General features: G+C 42.7%; 1 protein-coding gene across 1 annotated transcript; it reads left to right on the top strand.

Annotated features, from left to right (window-relative positions):
• The first annotated feature begins 595 nt into the window (after window positions 1-595).
• Window positions 596-20,847, top strand: fbxw8 (F-box and WD repeat domain containing 8). Its single transcript, XM_036526187.1, has 11 exons — window positions 596-1,441; window positions 1,542-1,646; window positions 1,794-1,958; window positions 2,110-2,198; window positions 6,291-6,448; window positions 10,548-10,744; window positions 11,509-11,721; window positions 15,263-15,390; window positions 17,690-17,863; window positions 18,258-18,374; window positions 19,068-20,847. The coding sequence occupies exons 1-11, from the start codon at window positions 908-910 to the stop codon at window positions 19,231-19,233; spliced, it is 2,046 nt and encodes a 681-aa protein (XP_036382080.1). The 5' UTR covers window positions 596-907; the 3' UTR covers window positions 19,234-20,847.
• Window positions 20,848-20,854: the final 7 nt, after the last annotated feature.

Raw genomic sequence — 20,854 nt, 5'->3', positions numbered from 1 at the left:
TTTCTGTTCCTCGGCGTGCTCTTACTGGAGCCCCGGTCCCCAACTGCCCTCTTTTTTTCCAACTGGTCGCCAATCCATCTCAGACGTGAGGCAAGCACCTGTACTCCGGAGCACGGCTCGGAACCCAGGGCACTGATGGAGTCGCCTGCTGGAGGCAAAGTCTGGTCTATTGGGAGACAACACATTTTTGTAAAAAAAATATATATATTTTATCCCTTTTCTACTCTCTCACACTCTGTGCGGAAAGCGATCCCCTTAGCTGTCTGGATCAAATCTTCACTGTGTTTGTTTCTCTCTGCTGTATTATTTATTAAAGTGTCACATGATGTGGGGTTTACATCATCTTTTCCCAAAAGAGAAAGGTAATCATTAACTCTTAAAGCGCTCGCCTTGTCTGACGAACCTTTGTCATTCTGATACAGGTGGAGGGAGGGGGATAAAGAAATACTTGGCAGCCTACATTTTAAATTCAAAAGAATATAGCTATCACAGACACATTAACGTTACTTATTGTAAGATTATGCATAACACCCTTTGTACGATCTCGGCTAATTGCATATAATTTTATTTTAATGTGGACCGTCATTACAATATGCACGCCAGTGATGATAACCGTGATAACGACGATGATGGATATAAATTATTTTGCAGAAAATGTAAATTTTTTACATTGACTTATGAAGACAAACAGTTAAGTTGGATAAATCGTGTTTCTTTCTACAAACATAACGGTGCGTACAGTTTTATGACCAAAGGTAACAAGATATGATAGCGACCAGGTTTTGACATAGTGGAACAAAGTTTGATTTGGCAAACTGTTCCAGTCGGACTGTTTTGGTAACCGGCACTCAGCCCTTTCCGTCAGTGGAATAGACAGGCAGCTAAAATGAAAGAGCCGTAAGTAAATATGATGGACTTTAAAACTGACATGGAAAAAGATGAATTACATGCGTTTAGAGAGCGTTGGAAGAAAGAACTAGAGGCAAAAACCGGAATCAACCACAGTGCACCGAAAAACATCGCTAGTGTTTTTGATAGTAAGACAAAAAACGAGGAAACCAAAAATCGATACTTTGACAACCGAAGCGAACCTATACCAGTAGGAAAACATGATAGTTATGAAGCAGAGTACCAAGAAACCGGTAGTTTTCAAGACGAACGCAGTCGGAGGGAAACTGGATGGAACACTTTGGGTGGGAGAAGGCTGGGTAAACCTGCAAGTGAAAGGAACGAAAAAGACCAAACGAACTACATATCTATTGCGGAGGGTCTTTTGGATGGAAGGACCAGTCCACTGCGAGAGAGGATTCAGGTGGAGAGGACGCGAAGGAAGAGGCAGTTCGACGCTGAAACACATTCGTGTCATGGAAGCTCAACGCAACAACCACAGTGCAAAGTGACCAGAGATGATACATTAGTGGAACAATTAATTCACGACTTGGTAAGATGTTGGTGGTGATGATGACTATCCACATTGGATACTTAACCAGTTATACAAGTGGCCGTACTTTAACGCACAATTCTTTGCCTGTCTTTTGCAGAATGAAATCAATGAAATTCCTTTCTTTGACATGGAACTGCCTTATGAGTTGGCATTAAAGATATTCCAGTATCTCAGCCGAACAGAACTTGGGAGGTGTGCTCAGGTAAACCGATCATGTTGCAGCAGGGAAAGCAAGTCACCCATCAGTGTGTAGATGGGGGACTAGCTGCTCCCACCTGTTCGGTGACAGATTACTTGTTGGTCAATAATGTTAACTCTGAGCTCAGAATCCTCACTGCTGCTGTCACAGGTAAGCAAATCTTGGAAGGCTCTGGCTGAAGACGAGCTCCTGTGGTACAGGCTGTGCTTGAAGGAGGGTTACCACCGTGAGGCGAGTATCTGTGACTCCCCCTGCTGGAAGGGAACTCTTCGAGACTGTAGGCGGATTGAGGGCACGCTACGATACAACTGGAAGGTATGGCAACCCTCACAAATCCACAAATGGCCGCTTCATTGTGGTGGAATCTGATGTCCTCCACCACCTGCAAAGAAATGTGAGGATTGGACAAAGGACTTAGTAGATTTGACTGTTGGTGTCTGTTCTTTGCTCTTTGTTTAAACTGTAGAATCGTATTGGAGCCATCAGTCACCTACAGTATGAGCTGGGGAAGGTGTTGTGTGATGTTAGTTCCTGTGAAGGCCTTGTCATCGCTGGGTAAGACATATTGTCTCATGTGGAAGCAATGGTGTGTGAATAAAACTGAAAACATCTGAATAAACTGCAAGCAGTAATCCTACTACTGATGGGTTTGGCAAATGCTTTGATGGGACACTGCCATGGAAAAAACATGTCATCGATGTCATTCAGACATACCCATTATGTATTGGGCAACAATAATTCCTTGACCAAGTGGAAACAAATGTCCAGTGCAACAATGTGGATACTGTGCTGTTCATTTAGACAGGACATTAAACTATGTGGCTGGTTCTGTGAAGACAAGCATTCCATTTCAACTTATTTATAGTATGACACAATCAGGATAAATGTACAGTTTATGTGGTTACATCAAACACAATTTTATGCTGTTACATCGGTTTGTCAGATGCAACTGTGACTTGCAGACTGTATTATAACTCCCTGTATTTGTTATAGCTACACACTCACTTAATATGCAGTTGGTCACTTTTGAACCCCATTTGCTTAACATTACTTGCCCTTCGCTACAGTGTGTCTTTGTACCTTGGGCAAATGCATAGCTTCACATCTGCTCAAAGAATATGAAAATACACAAACATACAGTGACTACCTGTGGAAAGGAGAATATAGAAAACTTTGCATGTGGTGGTTGCTGTATTTCTGTTAGCTTGTTAACATTTAATAAGGTCACACTACTGAGTATTGCATCCTGTGTATATAATGTTTTTCACATATCCTCCTTTGAAGGACCTCCTTTGTATTCACATTTAAAAGCTGGCTGAATATTTCTTGGATTGGGAATGGTTAATGGAAGTAGAAACTTGTGCCAGTATCCTCCTTGTCTCTGTCTGATAAAGCTTCATTACTGTCACTAACACACACCAGCTGCTCTTCAGAATTGGCTAAATGTATTTTTGTACGCGTACACCTATACCTTTTCACTTTGAGTGATTTGAATTCATTAAGAAACAAGGGGGATATACAAATGATGAGAAATATTGCCTCCCTACAAAGGAAATGTAAAAGCTACCAGGGAGACTATAATTACTTTAAAAAATTATATTTTGTGAATAAGCTGGCTTGAAATGTGTACACTGGATCTTGCAGAATACAGGGTGTTCTTTCATTGAACGATTGCTGATGCATTGCTGTGTAGAGCAACAGAGGAATCTAAAGTTAATCAAAATGAATGTCTTTAAATTCAGAGAGTTCCAGCAAATATAGAACTTGTGCTCAGTAACATAAAATTGGACTACAAGCAAGATATAATTACTCCAATTTTTAACAATTGTAAATGTCTGAATGACTGAAATTTTAGCTGTTGTTCAGTAAAAAAAATATGGTGATTTATGCAAGAAGCAGTGTGCAAGAAATGTTTGTCAATTATTCCTTTTTCTCAAATGCACCTACAGTGGATTTTTCATGTGCGTCGGAAGTAGTATTTCCAATGGTTTGTTCTTAATTTATTTTAAATTGATATTTATGTTAAAATGGGTAACATTGGGTATGCCATGAGTTGCTGTGGAAAATTAAATCAAGAACAGTGCTGTTCTCCTAGTTATTGATTGTGAGTGAGGTAACCTATTCCAACCTCCCCCCAACCCAAATGTGTGGGTGTATGAAGGACCAGACACAAAAACAAGCCTTAGAACTGCTCCATCAAGCTTTAGAGCTCTGGGGACCACCCTGATTAAATTCTCATTTGTCAGCCCCACAAATCAGGCCAGCAAATTTGCTGGGCTTCGTTAGTGAGTAGAGGGGACATCACCAAGGCATGTGCCTATGAATTTGTGGACCCCATCATCTGTTTTGTGTAATAAGCCTAACTGGTGGCATTAATCTTCATGCTGGGGCTTTTAAATCAGAGCTCAGATTGGAGAAACTGTCCAAGTTGTGCTCTGCAAAACTTTTATACAGATGACTTATTTCTGCTTGACATTTTTTTAATCTGGAAAAAAATGGGTGCCAAACTCAGGGAGGTGTGTTTGCAGGATTTAGGCAAACATTTTGAGATGATGATGGTTAGGCGAGAAAATGGCACCAATGTGAAATAGTATCACTGGAGGGTAATTTATCAAGCTTTTGTGCGGCGTGTAAATTTTCCTGAAAAGGTGGTGGTGTGCCCTAATAAGTTAATAAGATATGAAGTCATCAGATATAGTAGGAATTGCACATATTAATTATGAAATTAGTGTGGACTGTAGGTGCATGCAAAATGCCAATGTAATTTTGTCTTTATAGGAAATTTTAAATATTGTAAATGCGGCCCACAAAGTAAATGGAAATTGGGCAAAGTGAGTCAGAAATCTCTGTCTGCCTTTTGGCATTTTGTTGTTGTCACTCTGTGGCACTTTGCTGTTTTTTGCATTTTTACAAGAAAGATGAACAGCTTGGAGAAATTGCTATCTTTGCAATCGCCCTCATTACATGTGAAACCCAACATTTGAACAGGCTTCCACTGGCATTTAGAGATGGCTTGATATCCACTTGTTGTTCAAGTGGAATGTACATAGTGTTGAACCTTTACTAATTTCACAACAAATGAGGAGATTATTAATGTTAAGTGATCAAATGCTACAAATGGAATAATGACATGAAAGACATAAGATGCAACAATTCTGAGATTTCTTGAGCTTCTATAGAGAAATTAATATGTACGTTTCTCTTCTAGCACCTAGACCGTGTTGTGATGATGAATGTACTTTGGTAGTCTATTAGTCATGGAGACGATTTTAGATAACATGGCCTAACTGCTATGGCAGATGATTTCCCTAGGGTACAAACACAACAGATAATACCCTTATTCAATGAATAATGCATTTTTGAAAGCTGGACAGAATTGGCTGCAGTGTTGTGCCTTACATTTAATAAAAACTAAATTTAAAAATCAAGGTATGGTATTACCCCATCAACAGTTAGTTGTACTTCTCAGTTGGTAAAACTGGTTTCATTACATTAGCTATTTATCTAATTTTGAAACAGAAACAAAATCTTGCAGTGTGTGTAGCGAGTATTGCAAGGGACACAGATAGGAAATTAAACTGTGGTAACTAAGATACAAGCAGAAAGTTTTGTCATGGTGCTAGGAAATAGCTTGCCAGCTCTAACAGCCCTCAAGACACCTGGGTAGGGTTCGCGGCTCTTTCGCGTGCTGACATACTGTGCTTCAGAAGCCACGGTGGCAGTGGCTCTGTGGAGGCAACGGCGTGGAGGGTGCGTAACAAAGGGGTGCAGCTGGCAGCCCCCCACTTCCTGCTCCCTCCAGCAGCCCAGCGCCGCTCTTGAGCCCGGTCCAGAGAGGCGTCTCTCAGAGCACGGGGCAGCTGGCGCCGAGGCGCCCAGTCTGAGGCAAGCTGTGTGGGACTCAGCTGTGAGCCGGGCCCCGTAAAAGCTTTTACGGGCTGCGCTTGAAAAAGCACATGCACGGGCGCACACACTTCAGAACATAAAAGAAAAATAGGCACAGTGAATTACCTCACCTTTTTTGTACTAATTTGTGGAATTGGCAGGGAAAAAAGCTCTACCTTCTTGTGGTTTGTCTGGTTGTAGAAACACAGCAATCAGTCCATTGTGTGCTATGCAAATGTTCAGGTTGCTGTATTTAGTCCGTTTTTGAATCCCACTCAATGTCAGCCGTTGTAGTTTGCCAGTTGCATGGAATGGGCCGTCTCTGTGGAGTGGATGCCTGGGGCAGTGTGTTTTTGTGTCTGAAGGGGTCTCCAGTTATGGTCAGATGTCCAGTCCTGTAACCCAGCTGCTGAGAATGAACTCTTCCATAACAGATATGTGGATATGTGGAAATGAGACGTTTTCTCTATTGATTACACAAGTGGAAATAAACGCTCTCCTACCATTCTTTCCATTCATTCTTTTAATGCACCATAGCATTATTTCAATGTCAGAATTACCATTTTCTGCTACCACAAAAGAAACCAATCCCAGAACATATGTTAAGGTAATGGATCATGAACATTACTGCCCAGCACAATTTGAAGTAGTTTAAGCCCACATTGCAGAGTTCACGGGGAAATGGCTTAGGGGGCACATCTCTGAGAGTCAGTGGAGGATGTTCTTGGATAAACTTGGCTGTGATTCATCTACGTTCTGCAGGTACACCTCGGGGGACGTCAGACTGTGGGACACTCTCAACTGGGACTCTGGGGCATCCTACCTGCGCCCCAGTCATGTGACAATGGGCGTGACCCCAAGGCCTCACATAAGCCAGGTCAAAGTCAACGAGTCAGTGGCAGCCGCTGCCTACGAAGACGGTGAGAGTGGGATCAGTTACACCCTGGCTATCCATCACACTCTTTCTGCTAAGCCAACAAACGGGTTTGTTTCTGTAGCTGTTACCTGGTCCCTTTCTCTTTGTTTGTTATTCCATTGTAAGGACCTGCAAACCGGAATTTTGACAGCCTTCCTCATGACGCAAACCATACCATTGTGTGGCAGTTTTACTAGTATTATTACTCAAGATGGGATTAAGATTTTATGAGAGTGAAAAATCAAAACATACATTAGAAGGTCAAAGTTCTGATTTATTATGACTGGAAGTCTGTCATTATGTCTAACATCAAACTCTATCATTGAAGTTTTGGTCTGGAGATTTGAAATCTCCCTCTGTGAGGCAGTGTTTCTGTACAGGATTTAGTTTGGGATTTTTCTTTCTTTTGCAGATGTAGTGTAGATGATTTCTGTTCAGTGCTGAAGATCGAAAGCTTGTTTTGTGTCATTTGCATCAAGTGCAGACTTTCTGCTGGCTCTAGCACTTTAAAGACAAGCAAGCTGGAGACGGCAAAGTGACGTATAATTAGGCACACTGCTTCTTGTTAGCACTTATCTGGCGAAGCACTCTGCTCTGCTGTGCGATTGTCATCTCTCCCCTCTGCACAGAAGAGGCTCAGCTCAATTGTGCTTGGCATGTCTATGGAACAACAGCGTGTTTAATAGGGTTTTTTTTTTCTTTTGCTAAGTTCTTTTGAGTAATTGATATAATTGACATTAACCCTTTGTGCCATAGTTCTCATTCCAGTCATCTGTCTCACAACTGGGCAGCTTTCCTTTGGTCTGGTTATTCATTGTCATGGAAATTAAACTTCACTTCAGGAAATCAGCATAATGATTTGCCTCTGATTTTGACACTAGGGTCCCCCCAGACTGCTGCTTCCCTCATATGGAATAAAAGTTGATTCTTTTTGGCACATTTTACAAAACAAAACAAAAAACACAGCTATGTACTTTCATAGTATCAACAGCTTGTCATGAATTACTGTCATCCATTGCCTTGATTTAAACTTGTGAATGATATGTCTTTCAATAGGTCGATCCATTACATCAGCCCTCCCTGTTAATTGCCTAATGAAAGAGTCTGAGAGTAGGAAATGAAAATGTTGTCTTATTTTAAAGTTTACTTGCTGTTTGTTGGAATTCAGTAAACAAGTGAGGTGTTAAGTGTGATACTCATGACAGCTCAGCCTTGAGAGACTGTCAGTGAAGCTCAGCCCCCGTTGTCATTTCCTAAGGCAGTTCTCGGCAAACAGGATCCTTACTTTACCTCTCTTATCATTTCCCCCGCTGCGTCAGGTGAGAGTTGTTACTGTAATACAAGATTGACATAAAGGACACAAGGGCATTTAATCCCAGGGAAAGTATTTGGATACAGCAAGTACATGACCTGTCAGTGGATCTTAAAAGTGTTTTTTTAACATCTTTATTATCAGTTATGCATTCATTATATCACATTCACATATACACAAATTTTACATTTAAGTATCCCTCCACCAAATCCCTCTGAAAAACTCCACTCCTCCAACACAGTCTTTCCAAAATTGTCCGAATAGCACAGCACAGTCTTACTTCACAAGCATGGTGGGATATCATTTAAAAAGGAAAAAAAAAAATTACAGACAACAAAACCTCCCTCCAGCATTCAACCATCCTTCCTTAGGAAGTGCCTTCCAAAATATATTGGATATTCTAGGTCCCACGTAATCCTGGAATGGAGTCCAAATATGATAAAATATGCCAGTTCTACCTCTAGACCAGTATGTCAGATATTCCATGGGTAAAAGGTCAAATATTACCTTATGCCATTCTGAGACTGTTGGTGGCTTATTTGAAATCCATTTTAGCAATATGCTTTTTCGTGCAGCATAGGTTAACACATTCAACAATTTTTGTCTTTAAGTCCCCTTCATTTGTGGGTGCGGCATTCCTAACAGAAGGCATAATGGATCCAAATCCAGTTATTTATTAAAAACCGAATTTAAGTTTGAAGCTGAAGTTGAAGCCAGAAGTCCTGAATATGTACACAAGTCCATATAGTGTGTATAAAACTACCAACCTCCCCATTATACTTAATACACAGGGCCGACTTCCTTCGGTTCATCTTATGTCTGAGTTGAGGCGATATCTGCAGGCGGTGCAGCAACCTGAATTGTAATTCCTTTGCTCTGTTACATATGGATATGTTATTGGCATAATCCCATATACCTGTCCCTGTAGCCTCATCTGTCTCCACCCCAAGATCTTGAGCCCACGTTTGCAAGATTGCATCGTTTACTTTACTGGACTTGTAGAGGGCCTCATAACAGCGTCCTGCTATAAACCTATTGCTACGTATTTTATAAAGTAATTGGTCAGTTGGCGGTATTTTCCAGGTATTTACAGAAATTAATGCCCAGTTTGATTCTGAATAAAACTTCTAACTTGTAGGAAGCAAAAAAAGTGTGTTTGAGGTAGTTTATATTTCAACTTTAGTTGATCAAATGACATTATTCTGTCCCCTTCAAATAAGTCTTTCAAAATTGTAATACCTGCATTCTCCCATAGAGAAGACCCATTATCTGTCATTCCTGGAAGAAAGTCTGTGTTTTTTTTGTATTGGAGTAGTTGATGATAAAACATCTAATATTTGCTAATATTTGCTTCTGTAAGGGTTTTAGGAAGAGATCCTACCTTAAGGGAACGATTAAACATGTTCAATAGAGGCTTCACCATCAGTGATTTACTTAAAGTGGTTTTTAATCAATTCTAGGGATTTCCAACCACTGTTTCTTTTTAGAACTGCACCCTTTAGTATGTCATCACTTGTGAAGTGATGTTTAATTTGTGTTAGTGTGACTGATCTGTGACCTTGTTTACCTCACATTGGAGGCAGAGTCTGTACGGTCCCCTTACACATAAATCGGCTTTACCCGTAGCCCCTTTCTCACAGTGCTAAAGGCTGACTGCTGGGCCTTTTTCATCCAGCTGCTGGGCCTTTTTCATCCAGCTGGACCCTGCTGTCATTATGTTGTACCAAGTGAAGCCCAGACAGAAAACTACTTTAATGGACTGTTTATTGATCAGAAGTGTGGAGGAGCTTGTCTCTGCCTATAGGGAACTGTAAACCTGGAGGGGTGCTCTGTGTCAACAGTCACACCATAGTAGGAAATCACATTAAGTGTTGAGATGCAGGCTGTAAACTGAGCTGGAGCCTGTGGTGAAGAACTGTTTTTTTTACCCACTGTTCTTTCCTCCAGTGCCTCCTCTTTTCTCTTTGAGAGTGCCTTAGGAAACCGCAATTTGTGTTGCATTGAGTCGCGTTTACATGAGAATACAACATTCAGAGTAGTTCACATCAAGAAGGCTGAACAGGTTTCATTTACATTTTACATTTACATTTCTTCATTTAGCAGACGCTTTTATCCAAAGCGACTTACATAGGTTACAGTTCTTTACAATGTTATCCATTTATACAGCTGGATATTTACTGAGGCACTTACATCTGCTGTGGTTTATTAATGAAGTATATTAGTTCAGTCTTTGTCTCATTTTATGATGCATGTACTGTTTTTATGAGACATGAACATTAGGAAGCTTATCAGATGCCTCTGTCCAGGCTGACTGCTTCAGCTCACATTTGAGGTATTAGGGCATGATGTTAGTAACCCACCTTTAGATTACACATCCAGGTCCTTCTGTACTCAGCAGGGTGTAGAGCAGCATTTCAACCCTCTCCTGGAGGACCCCTTGTCCTGCATATTTTATATCTCTCCCTGCTCCAACACAGCTGATTCAAATGATCAACTCGTTATGAACTCCTGAATCTGCTTAATAACAAACTGATCATTTAAATCAGCTGGAGCAGGGAGAGGTCTATAATATGCAGGACAAGGGGTCCTCCAGGAGAGGTTTGGAAAACGCTGGTGTAGAGTATTGCAGTATAGAATATTATAAATCCTTGAACAGTTGCATAATCCACCAGTCTATATTAAATTGTATTTTCCCTGTATAGATTTATTTAAAGAAAACGATTTTTTATCTGTTCAGATTCTGTCAGACCTTATCAAACTCACATAGACTGTGTCTTCCTGTGCTGTCCAGGGATTGTGGATGTGTGGAGCACAGAGACTGGCCAGGAGCCCATTCATCACTACCAACACCAGCAGAGGGTGTATGCTCTCGCCCTGGGGTCAGATGGTGCTGCCGTGGCGACAGCGTCCGGGACAGAAGTGCGAGTGGACTGCCCTGTGGATAAAGGCTATTGGAGAACACTCTGTCAAAGCCAACTGCAGAAACCTGTGAGTTCATCCATCAGTGAAGAGGCATTTGATCTGAATGCATTTATTTTGTATAGCAACAGTCTGACACCCAAGGACACTTCAGATACATTAGAGCAGCAATACAATAAAATGGCACACATACGACATAACGATGCCATTGTCCACCAAACTGAACTCGTCTGTTCAGTTTAAATATGCTTCACTTGTAAAATACACCTTGGATTAAACCACTTCCTAACCATAACCAAAATTATGTTATTGTAAATTACTGAATTCACAAAGTGGTTTCATTTTCAAGCAGATTCAATAGCTTTCTGCCTGATATCTATGCCAAATAAAAGATTGAAATTCATTTGAAGCTTAATTTGAAGCTTTGTAGAAAAAAAGTATTTGAAAATAACATATTCTGTGCATGATATATCATCATCATGTTCAGCAATGAGTGATTAGATGCCTGTACCAAGCACACAGTGAATCAATTACTGTTTCAAGGAATTCCACGTTTCTTTAAGGATTTACTAATGCTTGGCGTGTCTAACCAGTCACGTTTCCTAAAAACCATGCAAGGTGAATTTCAAGCAACCATTAATGTTGTGCCCTTTGAACAGAATTCTGTGTTCTCCATATGTTGCTTACTTTATGTCTCCAATGTAAATCCAGTAAGCCGTTCTAAGTTCTTGCATTACCTAACATTATCGTTAAGTCCCAGGTGTTTCACCCACATGGGAAAGAGCAGGTCTGGTAGACCCATGACAGAGCCGTGTGTTTCTCACTCGGGACAGGTGGAGTACCTGCTTCTGGCTCCCGAGAAACAGGGAGTCCCGCTGGTGGTGGCGTCTGCCGGCGAAAGCGTGTACCTGCTGAGGCCGGAGCAGGACCCCGACGTCCTCCACTCCGTCTACGGTCACCCCGTCACCTGCCTGGACGTGAGCCCCTCACACGCAGCGCTGGGGGTCAAGAGCTGCGGCTGGGCCATGCACGATGGCGGCAACAAGGTGAGCCCTCGAGGGGGACGCTACGCCCCTGACCCGGGGGAGCACTGGCCGCCTGGGTACTGGCTGGGGTGTTAGAAATAACCGGCCCCTCAGGACCCTGCGGCTTATTAGCGCAGACACTGCGCATGGTGTCATTCCCCAAAAGGCCGTTGTTTGTTCCTAATATTGTCACAGGTATCAGAGGGCTCTGCTTTTAATTGCAACTGAAAGATTTATTTAGGCATCGAGAGATTTGAGTGGTCCAAAAGATGACTTTTTCACATATACAAAATAATTCAACATAAAATCTTCACAAAATCAGGCTTTGCAGATATTTGGTTAAAAAAAATCTTTAGGGACGTGATGCAGCATTTTATCAAAATGTACTATGGTGTCGTTTGGTCTCTAAAGGCATATTTTCAGGCATTTAAGCACCATGCTTTGGTCTCTGTTCTTTTAAGTTCGACAGAAGCATTGACGCTTCAGTAATTGGATGAGTGGTACAAGGAGGGCTCCAGATGGCTGCTTTCAGCATTAGACAATACCTTGGCACCGCTCTCTCACTGACATCAGATCAATTAGGCCTTTTCTCATTACTGCTGCTCGTGCTGCAGTATCATTGCACCACATGCTAATGAGAAAGTTTTAGAAAATAAAGTACTTCTTGTGTGGGTACTCAGCCAGTAGTTCCTTAAGAGGAAAAGTCAGGTGCTTTCAATGCATTTTTAGTCGAACTGCCAGAGGTTGTGTTTGTTTTGACAGATTTAACATTAAGCCACTTGATCTGTACTATGAAAACCCACTTAAGATGATAAATCAGATTAGTGTTTACACGAAATGTACAATTGTTTTTTATTGCTATAGTATGGTCAACCCCTTGTAATGGCGTATTGAATTTCATTGAGTATTTGCAGAGCAATGAGGTAGGCAGTCACTCCACTGCCTTGCTGATAGGCAACATGTGGCATTTAAATAAATTAATTAATTATTTAACATATGCATTCTATGTTTTGCGTGGAAGCTGAGGTTGAGGATATGTAGAGGATCATCAAGCCATTTAACAAGTCAGTTCTTATGATATTAGGTCACTATTACTAAGTTTCCTGAAAAGTATTTCATTCCAACATTTAGCAGGAAGTGCTCTTGCTCCCTTTTCTTTCTGCTTCATCCCTGAGCAGGTGGTGTCACACCCTCCCATAGCATTTTCTGATCAACAACTAAGGGAACATGACCATGTAACAGAATGTTTCCTCACATTTTGCAGGTAACTTCTTGAATGTTAGACTGCTACTTGCTTTGTGTCCCTCCAACAGACTTAATTGTGCCTCCCAACATATTGCCAATTCATTATTCACACTTTTTTCTGTGTCTAATTAATGCAAGGGGGGAGACGAACTTGAATCAGCTTAACTGTGTTTTCGTGTCTGTCAGTTTCATAGCATTTTTTGACAGCATTTTCATACCGTAAGGGGGGGAAGCGAGAATTGCCAGCAGACACACCGGCGAGACAGGCACACGGCAGAATGTGTTTTTGCAGTATTTAATGAGAAGACATATGCCTAATTAAAACGTGTTAAAGAAATAAAAGCGATATCCTGGAAGTTTGTCTTTGTCTGGTGGAGGAGTGAGTCATCTTTATTTATTACTGTTATATATACATATACTGTTATACTGTTTTTTTTTACACATAAAGAACTTTATATTGAGTACATTACAATGCTCAAAAGCGGCCAAGTCTCAACCATGTCCCTGTGGATGCTCTGTCAGTTCTGCAGCTGTAACTGCGACACACTGGGGCATGTGTTTGTACATTTATTTTGCTTTAGAGTTAAACCAGGTGGTGGTGAGTATTGGGGACAGGAGAGTAGGCTGCAGCGGGGTGGGGGGGTGGCACGGTCCTCTGGTCTTAATTACTGCGCCTGTCCCGTGAGTGAACTGCAGGCCCTCAGGCAAACGGGCTGTGGGAAGCAGCGTGGCTCAAAGCTCCAACTGTGGGACTTGCTGTCCTGTGTGGGGCCCGCCTTTAAAATTCAGTGGAGGATCATAGCCTCATGGCTAAAAGGCCATATGGATTACAGCATTAGCGCTGTTAAGCAGTGAGACAGAAAATTTGCTTACTGTTTCCAGCATACAGAGGTGACTCCATTGATTCAGAACGCTGTTTATTACCAAGGCAGTACTTACTCTCTCAGCTTTCAGTCCAGCTTTTAGCTTAAAAAGAACAAGCCAGAATCAGAAGAAGCATCTTGAAGGGCAACATCACAAAAGCATGTACTATTAAAGCCTGTGGTATGACTCTAGGATAGTTGTTGGAAGGGATGCTGGGAAAAATTTACAGACATCTCACAGACATATCAAGCAAATTGAATATTTTCTGCCAAAAGCATAATTTCATAGATTAACGGATGTTAATATGGCTCCTGAAAATGGCACCGTATCAATGTTAAGTGGTCTTTTGTGCGATGCCACTGACGTAGCCCGTTAAATATGGCTTGTGGAGGTGCATTTCGATCTATCTCGTCCTGAACTGTGATGATTCATCGAAAGAGCAGAGTTTTTTTTTCCTTACCAAAGCCCATCATGCAGTTGTTTTGAAGACCTGCCGGAGAGTTGGCTTGCTTCAGGACAGCACACAATTATGTCTGCCTGGCCCTGGATACGAGACACGAAACAGCTGGCACATCCTCAAAAGTTACCTCATGCAAAATGTTAGCCTTCTCTATTGTTACATTTGTTCATCAGTTGCTTTAATCACCCGTTGTTCTGCATTACCATCACCGAGTTCAGATGTTGAATTGCCTTGCAATTTAAACTATTAATTTCTTGACAATTTTCCCACTAGAAAACTTGAAAAATCGTAAACTATGAGTCCAGAAGCTTGATAGTACCTGATAAAAGCTACATGTAAGATGTACTTGAAACTAATAGTATTCAGCAGGGTACAAAATATTTATTGTACCCGATATCATATCATTATTTAACAAGCTTTTTTTAAGATCATAGAGATCAAGGCTTACATCAGATAGATTTGTTCCAGCAGTATTTACATAGTAATGCGACCCAGTGCTCTGTGAACAGCACAGATTTGTGCTGGCAAAGCACCACCTGATATCTTGTATGATTTACAAAGCAGGCTCTTCTAATCAACAGTAAAGAGATTAATTTGGTGGACAGCAGAAGGGGGAGCACACAAAGTGTTTGCAAGAGTCTACAAGCTCAGATGGATAATGTGTTAGCAATTCTCAACAGGCTTTTAACTCTGTGCTCCTCTGAAGGGGCGTCTTAGGGGATTTGTAATGGCATACATTATTCAGCAGCTTAGAGACCTCAGGAACCCGAGCCTCCTCGCTTGTCTGGTGCAGACCCGGACTTCGGCGCAGGGAACCGTCCCAGATACAAATTTCGGCGTGTCCTTATTATCTCCTGACGGTGGTTCAGGTCGTTTGTGTCGACTGACAAGCAATGCAGATTGCATATGGGGCGACTCAAGCGAAAGCCGACTACGTTGTTTTCTGGCAGATTTCACCGTGATATCTCTCTGTCTCTCTCGCCCTTTCTGCAGATTCAGGTGTACAGCCTAGAGACGGGCCAATCGGAAGTGTCCGTGGGGAACTCGGCAGGAGACTTCACCTGCATCAACCTGCGAGACGGCCCCGCCCACCTGCTGGTGTGTGGGAACAAAGACAGGAGGTATGTGGGGTGGGGGCAGCCTTTACACAGACCATGCCTGTGCAGCAGTACCGCAGATCAAGCTGACATGGCGAGGGAGATTACAGCATTTCATTCTGAAGGCACCCAGAAAGCAGTCTCGCTCCACTGAAGAAGGAGCGACAGACACCGATGGCCACCAGATGGAAGTGAACCCATGTCCCAGCAATGTCTTCCAGCACTCAGTCAAACCCCCCCCCCCCCCCCCCGTCAAAGGCACTGGATGAGCAGTGCCCACATTAACAGCACTCCTGCAGAGAGCAGGTGTATAGCACACACTCTGAGCCCTTGAAAAGAAAAGCCTTGATTAAGCCCTCTGCTCCTCTCACCTTTTCCAGCGTACCTTGAAAGCAAACACAAAAAAGAAGGGGCCTTAAAAACACACATGCACAAAAGAGACCCCCGGCACATTCACGTTCTGAGTGCTCCTTTCAGAGACAGTCAACGGTGCTGTCGTCTGATGGAGTGCTCGTTTATTTATTTATTTTTTTGCCCATTACCTGCGGGGCATCTGCGAGGAGACAAAGAAACGCTGGAACCCAGTATCTTCTGTAGCGCTGCCCAGTCGTCTCGGCACCGGGCTGCGAACGCCCCGCACATCTGCAGCCCCGGGCCTGGGAAGAAGAAAAAGGAACTCATCTGCACTAGTGGTTAACGGCGGGACATTATTTGGCAGGAAGGCGCTTGGCAGGCCTGGGAAAGTAAAGCCCTGCTGTGATTTCCTGAATTTATCAGGCCTGAAGTAGACAGCCAAAGCAGGGGACCCTGTGTCTGCAGGCGGCAGTGGCTGCTTTTCATGGACCCCCACCTTCTCCTGCCGCCGCAGACAAAGTAGGAGACTCTTACCTTTGTCCATTTTGCTGATTAGGTAGCTTGTGCACACAGAGTCGGGGGCCAACTTGGCCGGCCCGTTTGGCCAAGTGAAACCGCTCTCTGGCCAGCGACAAAAGGAAGACAGGGCGATTGGGAGAGAGTGGCTCTGGCCTCAGATTAGGGTGGCCAAAGGCCAGGGCCTAATGCATCTCTTCCTCTTCTCCCAATTAGTGGGCTGACTTCGCCGATAAGGGCAAGCCGCCGGGGATCTGGCTGGATTGGCCGAGGCAACATCTGAACAAACAGGAAGACGCACTGGGTGTGAACGAGCGCAGCAATGATTGCAGTGCCCGGTGGCTCTCTGCACCCGCAGACAAAAGAACCGCAGCAGTTATGTGTTGATCAGTGGGGTGTGTGGCTTGTGCTGCAGTTCAAAAGGCATTTGGTGAGGTTTTTTTTTTTTTAAAAAAAAAAAAAAAAAAAAACAACATAAATAAAATCCTTCCAGTGCACTTAGAACTCACCCTTATAAGGGCAGTTGATGGCTGTGTGCTTGGTTGCGGTCCAGCTCAGCCCCTTGCCTTTTCTAGAACACTTAGTATTGAGTCCAGCATCCAATTAGAGAGAGAGAGATAGATACATACATACATACATACATACATTGAGACCATCTCAAGTGTATATAGTATATTTTCTCAATCAGTGTGCAGTTCCATATTGTGGTATTTGTGATCCTGTCTAAGTGTTAATAATGTAGCTTTTAATATGAAGCTTCCAGCTGGAATGTTGACATATTTTCATCTGGTTAAATACAGTCAGCTTTTGAACCCACAGGTCAGTCACATTTCTGACATAATGAAGTCTCGTATGACTGGGACAGTGTTTTCTGCGGAAGAGCCATCACTTTGATTAAGCGAAAGCAGGCTGTTTACTGGTGTTGGATTTTGCTCCAGCGGGGGATTTATGGCAGCCACACTGCCAATAACTTTTTAATCCCAAATTGCAGAGCATGTCATCCTGTGTAATACTGTCACTGTGTAGATAGTTTCATCCATGCCTCATGGCTACAATGACCATTTAGCTGTGCAATTTTGGAGTTGCTCAGTTTCTACTGCAGATGAAAGTCGGTTTTGGTAATGAACTTTGGAAAGCATTTGCTCAGAGTCATCCCCTGGCTACAATGGATTCCTAATAAAAATTTATGAGAGCAGATGGAAGGAAATCCCATTGAGCATTTGTGGCTTGTTTAACCAGTATCCTGAATCCAGTTCTCCAATGAATAGACGTTACAGGACCTGGGTTCATCGGAGCTTCAGATATACATATCTCTAGTTTTGTGTAAAGGTGACATTGACCGCAGTAATAATCAGAATGTGTTTTTAAAAGGAGCCAAGCAGATGTGGCACCTCGGTCTTCCACCCCACCGCCGAGCTCCTGATGATCCTCTGTGCTTGCTGTTCTCTTTCAGGGTGCGGGTCTTCGACCTGCGCACAGGCTCCTCTGTGGCCTCACTGTACGCCCACCACCTGGGGGTGACCGCGGTCCAGGCGGACGATTGGAAGATTGTGAGTGGGGGTGGAGAGGGGTTGGTCTGCGTCTGGGAGTTGAGGATGAAAGCCAAACTATGGGAGATGCACAACAGGTGAGGATGCTTTGTCCGTTTTGTGCAAAATGCACCAAATTCACACATCCGTTAAGTGAAGAGGAAGCTCCCATCACATTAAGTCGTCATTCAGCATCTGTCCCCCCACCAGATGGTCACAGTCCCCATAAAGCCAGGTTAAGTAAAGCGTTGGCTGGAGAGTTATTAGAATGATGTCTTTGGCAGAACTTTTATAAAGCCTGTATACTTAGTGTTTGCCCCTGTATGAAACTTTAACTAGGAAGGAGATTCATTTCAGAATGGACTGCCTCTGCTCTGAGAGTGTAAATTATGGCATGCCTTTCAGTGCATTGTTCCTGTTGGAGGTCTTCCAGGCGGTGTAGGTTCGCTCATTCCTGAGTCCCTGTCCTGCCGCTGTTTCTGACACTTTCAGGCACCCTGTCCGGCACATGCGCTTCCGCACCAGCACCCTGGTGACGGCCAACATCCCAGACGAGAAGTCCCCGCGAGGGGCCTGTATCACTGACGATGACCTCACCGCTCACCGCAGGCGAGTGCTACTCATTCCCCCTCCCTCCCTGTCTCATAACTTCAGTCCACTCACCTCTGGAACACCAATGCCACGGCCTTCTGACTCTTGACACCTGTATAATACTGACACTATTACCCCCTGAGCTGTACTCCTAACACCTCGACAACACTGACATCAATACCTCCTTACTCACATTTCTACAACCTGTCCAGCAGCAACACCGATAATTACTTACTCAGACATATACTACGTGTACCAGCAGGTCTGCCTCCTTGCACACACTGATGTTAATACTGTTTCACACCTGTACCTTGTATACAATACAGATGAATTGATTTTCTGTTTCTGTCTATATCTGTTCTCACACGTAGTGTCTCTGCCACAGCTGATCATCTCCCTCTGCTGTCACACTGGTTGCAGTTCACACATTGATCTTGTAATCCATGATAGGGAAGAACTGCATATGTGAATCATGTCTTTCTTATCGCTCATCAGCACTATAGAACTCGTGTCAATCCTTTGTTTATCTTTACTTAATCACTTCATTCCCACTGTATGCATCAGAGAGTGACAATGAGGCCTCTTGGATGCCTGATTTTACAATCCTGGGCTTAAACTGCAAGCTTCTGTAAGACATTAAGATGTTTTGAAGGCTCACTGGAGTGAAGTGTTCCTTGAATTCACTGTGCTGCACCTTGTTCTCGGCTACAGGCACAGGGGAGTCATCTCCCTTTTCGACTTCAGCGTGGACATGTCCTCTGCAGATCACGTTCTGCCCATCTGCCGGTCCAGCTATGAGGAATCCACCGGCTACAACTACAACATCGGCCTGGCCATGCCCTACGACACTATTGCTGCTTCCCCGGCTGGCTTGTGACACTGTGACCATTATTGGCAGGGTATTATCAATTTGAGGGTGGGAAAATACAAATTATATATTTTTTTCGCCCTCATAACTATTTTCCCACGTTTTAAAATTATCAAGTTATTTTTAAAATGTTTCCTTTTTAAAAGAAGATTCCAGGTGTCTGTATTTAAATGGCAACTGGACTTTCCTTTCGGATGAAACCTCTTTGTATCATAGAGCATCGCATAGCTTTCTATTATGGCTTAATTAAAATATTCATCACAAATCCATATTCATCATAAATGTATGATGTTTTGTAACATTTGTGTTTGTATATATGTATATAGAGGCCCAAATACATTCAATTCAAGTGCTTTGTGCTGAGTCTTTAACTTACAATAAAAAAAATCAAACAGCTTTTTGCTGCTTTAACAACATTATGACTGATCACTGTAATTAATGAAGAAATGTACAAGTAAACAAAAAATAATGCCATCTCAATTGTAGGACACAGCACACTGGAATTAGACTGCATCTGGGCCTTAGGTGTCTTGTACATATTTACTGGTTATTAATTTTGTCTGGTGTGTGATGGCTGAGATACATATTTGACCCATCCTTTACAACCTGTAGCCACATTCTTAACGAAACAATCATTACATGAGAAAAAAATATACTACATAATGTCAAACATGTTGTTTCATTTTTTATTTTACAAATATATTATGTCTTCACTCATTGCAAAGGCTTGAACAAACCTGTATAGAAGGCACCATGTTTGATAAATTATCTGTTCTAAAAGTAATTGCACACAATAATGGGTCTTTCAGAGCCACAGAAATAAAAAAAATAAACCGAAAAGATCAACAAGATACAAGTTTCTCATATAGAGATCAGTCATTTCCGTCTGTGTGAGTGTGTGGGCAGATGTGGAAGGCGTGTTGAGAAAAATTAGTGGATGTACAAAGGCAGATGCAGGAGAACACTTAAGCCACTAGAGGTCAGCAGAGCTACAACATCTGAATTTAAAAAAATAAAGTGAAAATGAATAAAACAAAGCTACGCCGTTGAGGAGGGGTGTGTGAGGCAGAGGCGCAGCTTTGTCACTGAGCTTGGTGAGGTGTTACGCGCTGCCAGCATGAGTGATAATATTCACCTTCCCGCTAATGGCAAAAAACACCCCTGTCTGCTGCCTCATTACCGTGCAAATTCACGCCAGGAATCAGAGAGCTGAATCACACTGGTGTCGCTGCCTCCAAAATAAGCAGTTTATCAGGAGGGATTACACAGCCAAGACCACAGGACGTGTCCTTACATTCTGTACTCTCCGTATCTTTTTAAGATACAGCTAAATCGGCAAATGTGTCCTGAATCAAGGCCTTTGTGTGTTCAGATACCACTACCATGATGCCCATGCAATTTGTAAACCTGCAGGACAGCACAGGAATGGAGACATTTCTCATAGTCCTCATCTTGTGTGATAAAACATGCATTATACCCACTTGTCAGGACTTTGTTCATCTGTAGTAAACATCACTAACATTAGTCTGGATGGTGTCTACATTGGAAATTGTGCTATATGCTTTATACTTCCAGCTGATCTCAAGAGAGGTTCCAGCTGGCACCAGAAAAGCACATGGCAAATGTACTC

Source organism: Megalops cyprinoides, chromosome 4 (assembly GCF_013368585.1).
Source record: "Megalops cyprinoides isolate fMegCyp1 chromosome 4, fMegCyp1.pri, whole genome shotgun sequence".
NCBI lineage: Eukaryota > Metazoa > Chordata > Actinopteri > Elopiformes > Megalopidae > Megalops > Megalops cyprinoides.
This window is presented reverse-complemented; position numbering and strand designations above follow the sequence as displayed.

Bases quoted from the DNA above. Each gene is read 5' to 3' on its own strand.
- fbxw8 (XM_036526187.1), top strand. From the start codon at position 908: ATGATGGACTTTAAAACTGACATGGAAAAAGATGAATTACATGCGTTT. The intron at 1,647-1,793 runs GTAAACCGATCA...CTGCTGTCACAG, and splicing joins AACTTGGGAGGTGTGCTCAG to GTAAGCAAATCTTGGAAGGC. The intron at 17,864-18,257 runs GTGAGGATGCTT...TGACACTTTCAG, and splicing joins CTATGGGAGATGCACAACAG to GCACCCTGTCCGGCACATGC.